The sequence below is a fragment of the Hippoglossus stenolepis genome, chromosome 19 (assembly GCF_022539355.2).
Source record: "Hippoglossus stenolepis isolate QCI-W04-F060 chromosome 19, HSTE1.2, whole genome shotgun sequence".
Taxonomy (NCBI): Eukaryota; Metazoa; Chordata; class Actinopteri; order Pleuronectiformes; family Pleuronectidae; genus Hippoglossus; species Hippoglossus stenolepis.
The window spans coordinates 14379747-14387051 of NC_061501.1; the positions used below are offsets into that span (position 1 = coordinate 14379747).

At 42.5% G+C, this 7305-nt stretch overlaps 1 protein-coding gene across 1 annotated transcript; it reads right to left on the minus strand.

The window, feature by feature from the left end:
- Positions 1 to 9: 9 nt before the first annotated feature.
- On the minus strand, positions 10 to 4873 carry en2a (engrailed homeobox 2a). Its single transcript, XM_035142462.1, has 2 exons — positions 4013 to 4873; positions 10 to 2178 (listed from the first exon to the last, which is right to left on the minus strand). The coding sequence occupies exons 1-2, from the start codon at positions 4500 to 4502 to the stop codon at positions 1859 to 1861; spliced, it is 810 nt and encodes a 269-aa protein (XP_034998353.1). The 5' UTR covers positions 4503 to 4873; the 3' UTR covers positions 10 to 1858.
- Between the last annotated feature and the right edge of the window lie 2432 nt (positions 4874 to 7305).

Below are 7305 nucleotides of genomic sequence, written 5' to 3' on the forward strand. Positions count from 1 at the left end.
AGCATCGTATTCTACAACTCTGTGTTGTAATTTTATTTAAACATGTTCATATATAGATAGATATACGCTGATGAGTAAATTCATAACGTCGTACCAGCAGTTCTCATAAAAGGCATTCAACTTGAATAGTCTGCATTTGAAGTAATACTGCTTCTCTGATTCGGCACAGTTCTGTTTCATAAAAAGTTCACACTTGAACTTTAAGGCAAAGTGTGTTTCTGTTTGGTGGATTTTAATTCACACACACTTTTTGCAGATACACAACAAAAACACATTGAAAGGCAAAAAGTCCACAATTTGGTATGGATACAGTCTAAAACTTAGCTCGATCATACGTTCGTCAGTGAGGACCAGAGTTCATAAACACAGTTATTTGCCCAAGTACAACAAATTGCAGCTTTCATGCAAAAGGCCCCATAAACTATTTTTCATTCACATAAAAAGGAAACAAAAACAAAAAAAAGAAGTTATTGCAAGATAAACAAGCAGTGTAAACACCTCAGATATCTACTCTAAAGCAACACTGGTCATTGGATAGATTTTTTTTCTCAATATAATCTATATAAATACACATATGAAGTCCTTTCAACAACGATAAGAGATTTCCAACATTTGTAATACAGTCACTGACGGATTTGCCTTTTATGATATATGGATATGTGATAAAAATGTATATAGAGAAAGATTTAACAAGAACATCCAATAACCTGCTTTTATAGTCTATACTCAAAGAGTGCGCAAAATGGTTGTCATCATTGTCTTTATGCTACAGAGTTGTTTCTGTGACTTTATAGGCAGCATTATAGCCTTGAATTTGCTCAGCTACAAAACAAATGATTTATATTGCTATTAAAAACTATAATAGCTGCTCTGATGCATTGGTATAACGAAGGGAATACGCGCATAATAGTTGTTTAAAGGCTATGAGACGACCACAGACGTATAAACAAGGCTTAAGTCAGCATTTTAGTGAAGTGGCGTGTTAGAAAAAAGTCGCTACCTCTTTCTAATAATTCCTGTGAATTTCTTTTTTAAAAAACGTATCAAAATTCATTTTCTGCCCAATTACAGCAAACACCTTCCTCTGTCCATGTTCTTTTAAAACATTAAACAACCAAGGAAACCAACAAGCATGGAAATAAAATGAAAAAAAAAATCGTGTTAGCATTTATTTAAAATTCACAGTAGCCTGGATGCAGCAGAAAAATATTCTTTGGACTTAAGTTGGTTCACTTTCACTGACAGATCGAAAAAACGTCAAGTGCCAGTTCAATGTAAAATGACGACAATCATGGATATAGCAGTAGGCCTATATATATAAAAGATGAAGGGTGTAAGCATTTTTACCTCCTGGGGGGGTGTTGGGGGGGGCGACAAACAATGAAAACATACCTTTATACAACATCTTTTATAGACGTGATATTGCAGAAATATCTCTTATTTTTTTTAAACAATTTATGCTGGTATACTCTATACACTGGCCCTTTATTCGATGAAATTATTGCATTGTAGGCTTGATTAAACCTCCCATAGAACGAAAAATCACTATAATCCTCCTATAGGAACATATAGAGATCATTAAATATCCCTGTGGGGACGATACGATGACCAGTGAGCTTATTGTGTATTTGTAGTATATTTTTAAAGTATTTCTCGTGGTGTCCTGGACCCATTGTAGAGCTGCGGTGGATAATCTGTTATAGTGATAGAAATAATAATTTGTGGTATTTTTTATCTGCTGTGTGTCATTAAATATTCCTGTAGGTAGAGTTTTGCTGTGATATCTGTAAAAAAAACTATATAGGGTTACTATAGGTTCTTTTTCGTCAGGAGGCTGCTGTTACTTCTCTGAAATTCATCAATCGCTGTCTGATTTTTCGTCTTTCGACGTGACGGTGGCGTGATTGTAAAGTCCCTGTGCCATCAGGTGCAAGGCCAGGCCGTTCTTCGGGCCGGTGGCCTTCTTGATTTTGGCCCTCTTGTTCTGAAACCAGATCTTGATCTGGGACTCGTTGAGGCCCAGTTCCTGCGCCAGGTTCTGCCGCCTCTGCTCGGTCAGATACCGGTTTGTCTGAAACTCCGTTTTTAGTCTTTGCAGCTGCTCTGCGGTGAAGGCCGTCCGTGGTCGCTTGTCCTCTTTGCTGGTCGTTTTCTGCTTTGGTTTGCGGGATCTGGGCCCTGTAGTGGAGAGGGATTTGGGGACGAGGGAGGGAAACACAGACACAAACGTATTGTTAGCATCCAAACAGGGTCGTTATTATGCGTAAAATACAAAATATAACTATGGGTAAACTTCAGCATGGGCCATAACCAAGGAAACTCCTAAAAAAAAACTTTAAAGTAAAAAAGATAATTCATTTCAGATTATTCCATTACCAATACTCACGTGTTGTGCAACTTTGCATTTAAAATCGTGCCTACAAATGTGTGTAAAGCACGTGCGTAAAGTGTATTTTATAAGAAAATGTTGATATTAAAACTTATTCCAATTTCAATAATTGAGAACTTAGTAAACAAATGGTTATTCGGGCATCTGTGGTCATTGTATTATTGTCTTTAGAAGCTTTTAATTTTGTGGGAAAAAAATTACAAATATGTGTATTTATGATGCCCTCAAACAACTTGGATAAACCAGTTAAAAAATGAGGCAAAAAAACCGAGAAGCTGGTTGTAAATATGTTGACACGTTCACTGGAGAAAACATCCAAGAGGTAAAAGCTCCCCTCCCTCCCTCCCTGTTTCTATCCCCCTTCTCCACTATAGCACACACATATGTACACACACACACACACACACACTCCCTCCCTCTCACACACATACATACACACACCACCACCTCTAGTAAAAAGGAAATTATTAGCCAATAGGGCAACACTGGAAAAACACCAGCAGCACATCTCAGCCAGGAGGCCTAGTTGGATATATTTCAGTTCAGCTACTTTACATTTTTTATAACTGTGCTAAAAGCTCATCAGTGGTGAAACGTAAACAGAATTTGAGCAGCTCACATCAGAAACATTTTACTTTTCTATCTGCACGCAGAGGCCTGTGTGGTTCAGTTTGGTTTCCTCCTCCAGAAACATGAGAAAAAACCACGACATAATTCAGGACGAACCCTTCTACTCATGAATCAGCCTCTGTAAGCAGCCCATATACAAACTGTGCAGCTCTACAACTCGTAGTAGTCGCCCTACGCCACTCTATACAGCATTACATAATGCATGAGAACAAATTGTACTCCACTTTGATGGACACTACAAGATACACTAGATGCTAAATCTGCCGAAGGTTCCAGTCATTGTTTTCTTAAGGACAAGGATTAGAAATGATAGTAAAAACGCGCACTGAGCAGATGATCCATGCGCTAACGGGAGCGTCCATTGTGAAAACATGCATTTTTAATTCATCCCAAACACAACTCCAGCGCTACGAAGCGCTGCAAAACAGCTCTGCCAGGCGCACCTCGTAATATTTTGCAGATCTGCAGATTCTCAGCCTGTCAGCGCGCATATGTTTACTACATGTGGTACTTCAGTATCTTCATATTCACAACCAAGGGAAATGTGTAAGAATTCAGCCGGAATTCGTGCATTTTAGTGGAGAAAACCTCGTGCGTAATAGTTCCGAAAAATAGCCGCTTTTAGGTTTGGGTGTATTTTCGTGCGTAATTATTATATAAAGATTTAACAAAGTGTTTCTGTTAATAATCATAATAATAATTTATTTTCTTTCTAGTTTGCATTTAAAATTAGGCCTAATCTCAGCGATTCTTTTCCGCTTTGCTCCGGGACATGTTTGTTATTACTGGATTAGAGTTTTACGTTCAATATTTATTTTTAAAAACGTGGATTAGTATTTGCTTAATTCTCAGTTTGCGGTGCTCTGTAAACGGTTCGCTCCGCTCTACTCGGCAGAAGTCGGTCACGGCACTCGGGGTCAGTGTTACGGGGTATTTCAGGTTACCGAGAACACGGAGGGCCTGTAGTAAAAACGCATGCACGGTGCCACCAACCTGAAGAAGGCCTGTCCGAGTATCGGGTGCAGTAGACCCAGGCTGGCCACAGCATGGCCTGAGACTTGCTGGCTGGGTTTGAGCTGGCTTGGGAACTGTCTGAGTCTGAGCTTAGGCACTGGTCTCCGTTCTCCCCGCGGGGTTTCAGGGGCTCTTCGGCGGCTATAGCAGGCTTCTTGGCCGCGGTAACTGTGTGCGGAGTGGAGGTCCCCTCCGCCGGCACCGTGCTCCCCACAGGCTCGGTCTGGGGCGCGGCGGGGCTGTTGTGGCTCTCCCGCGACGCGAGGCTGCCCTCTTCGCGGTCTGCGTCCCCGTCCTTTCTTTTGCCGAAATCCGGCCGCAATATGTTGTCGATGAAGAAATTGGTGACCCGGTGAGGGATCTGCAGGTTCCCCGGCGCCTGCAACAGGGGAAGGATGGCTCTGTTGGATTCATCCGCCGACTCCTGCCGCTCCACCACGTCTCTGTTGCCGTGATCATTTTCTTCCATACTGATTCACTTTCCCCGCTTTACTCTCTTTAACCCCTTTATCGCTCTCTCCGCTGCAATACAATTTGCGAGGAACTTCGGGGGAAATTAAATTGCAAAAAAAAATAAGAAAAGGCAAAAAAGCGCACGCGTAAAATAAATAAAAAAATCAAACTCAAACAGTAGTGAGTGCCCTGGACACCACGCACAGCCTTGCGGTAGTGTCCTCTGTGAAAAGCATACTTTTTGACATATATTCCCTCAATCTCGGGTTACAACTGACACCGCGTGAGCTAAAACATGTGCCATTTGCGCACCATCCAATTTGGCGTTATCCGATTTCAGAGTGCTCGCTGATGCCTACACCTAAACTAAACTAAGGGTAAATAAAGAGGCTCCTAAACTGATGCTCTAATACTCTCACTCTGGAGTTTTGTTCTTATTTTCAATACGAGCCCCCCGAGTGACGTTTTCCCACCGTCCTCCCAGACACGTGCCTTGGACCAATGGCGCGGCAGGAACCGGGCCACGTGACGCAGACTCCGGAGCAGTCCACAAACGCCCATCCTCGCCTCGGTAAAAGGGAAAGAGTCCTGGAGTATAACGAAGAAGAAGCCCTAATTTAAATCCAGTGCATGCTCCCAACTCCCAATGATTCATGCGCGTTTAGGAGCAGGCAACTTAATTTACTGGAGTTTTCGGTTTGCGCAGGAAAAACCCGATGCGTTTCTTTCAAAACAAGAAAAGAAGGGAAAAAACAAAACAACAAAGGGAGATTGAAGCGTTGCTTGTCAAAGTGGGTTGCGGGGACCCCCGGGGTTTCGTGTTTGCAGGGCATGCAGGGATTCCCAATAAAATAATACATGTTCATTTTACTTTAACCCACACTAACACACCTTTAGATGAGATTACGTCCAATTCTCGGCACTTTTAGATGCACGTAGTTACCTGCAGCTTCATTATTGATCCAAATCTGCTTTCCTGACGCCAGATGAAGCACAATCCTGTCAAAAAAGGGGCCTCGTGTGGATGTGTGTCTGTGGATCTATGACGTGAAAACCTTTGAGGCAACATGTGTTTAAATATCGCGTGAAAAAGCACAATGAAAACCACAGGATCTGTTTTATTTGTCTGGGAATAAAAAGCCATTTAAGGTCACTATAACACCTGTAAGGTCAAATGGACTCTGCTCGTGTCCTGCCAAGGTTACATGCGCAAGCTGCAGGTCCGTGCGCGCTTTAAACTGAAGGGGCACCAGCTGTATTTTCATTGAAATTGAATTAAACCTCAAAACACTTAATTTGTTTTTGTTTTCTTCACCCACAGCAGCACTTTCTGTATTTTACTGTATCATGAAATGTGACTAATCTGACCTGCACGATGCGTCACGTTGCCTCCAGTTGACTCATAATTGGCAACAAAATGCATCCAAACTGGAACGTGGCAGCCAGCGAGTGTGAGTTCAAACGCACAGGGGGAATCTGTGTTAAATATTTTTATTCATTTATTTATGTGAAGTGCTCCTGTTCCATCTGTCGCGACCCATGCACTCGACCGAGAACTGGGTCCGTATCCCTTTAAAAGAAAATCAGTGATGCAAACAAACTGTTTTGTTCGCGGTGCTCGGGATCCCGAGTCGCGCCAAAGACAAAACTTTGGGTAACTTTGCTGACCAGCGACTTAAGTTTGTGTGTCTCCTCCCAGGACGGCAGCGGGCAGCGGGGGTGGATGAGCTCACTTCTCCGCTGGCGTTGGAACCGCGGGGCTGTGCGTAAAAAAGGGAGGAAGAAAAGAAACCATGGGGCATCGAGGAGGACCAGAGGAGCAGCGACACATGAGTGAGGAGCATTTGAACAATTCATTCAGTCAGCTGCTTTCTTTTTATTATTACGAGGATGCATCGTCTTTTTCTACAGGTTTCTGTGAACTTTGATCCATATTTTGTACATATTTAATATCATTTGTTGTGCCATGTGATTAATTGTGCATCTCTGGCCAATCAGCCGGTATGCCAATGGATAGGTTCATGGTTACTTTGAGCTGTGCACCAATGAAATAAAAATACGAGTCTTTTGGGTAATGTGGAAGTTGCACAACTGTTGTTGTTTTTTTGTATTTGTGGCACAGCAAACCCTGTAATTTAAGCTGGAAACTAAGCCCTGTTTTGTCCTGCGGGGGGAAAGAACCATGTCCATGACTTTTCACCTGTGAAATACAGGCTTTGTGCAAACTGCAAAGCAATTATTGCTAAGTATTTTTAACTAAAAAATATTTGTTTGCAGTTAATCTGGATTTGTGTCTGGACAGCTCACATGCGCACAGATTCATAAAGTGCAACATCACATGCTTTTCAGCTCTTTTTTCATATTATTCTTCTATATTGAAAAGTGAATTCTTGTTATATTTAATGCTGCTTTGTTAAGAAGAGAAAAAAATCTCAGCTCAAATCTACCTGAACGTCTCCCCCTGGTCCTATCTCACATGTCCCCCCATCACAAAGGGCCCATCCAGGCGCTCCCGTCGGCTGCTGCAGCGAAAGTTGGGAGTGAAATATGTAATTAGACAGGCCACTCTCATGCTGCGATTGTTTCTCACTTGTGAGGGGAAGCGCAGATTAAACGTTGAGCGCTAAATAAGCAGCAGACAATGGAGGCACAGACAGGCCGCTGCCGCCTGGGCTTGGCCTCTAACCTCGCAGCAAAACAGGGACGTCTGGAGGAAATGACACCATTTCAGCTTTTGAATTATAATAAGAGCTGGTGCGCACTGCAACGCGTCCACACTCTGACGCGCCTGCCAGTGCTGTTGAGCCCCCCAAAATCTT

What these genes read in the sequence shown, in the direction of transcription:
- en2a (XM_035142462.1), bottom strand. Translation starts at nt 4,502, where the DNA reads ATGGAAGAAAATGATCACGGCAACAGAGACGTGGTGGAGCGGCAGGAG. An exon ending in CTCGGACAGGCCTTCTTCAG is followed by an intron (nt 2,179 to 4,012) that starts GTTGGTGGCACC and finishes TCTCCACTACAG; the next exon opens with GGCCCAGATCCCGCAAACCA.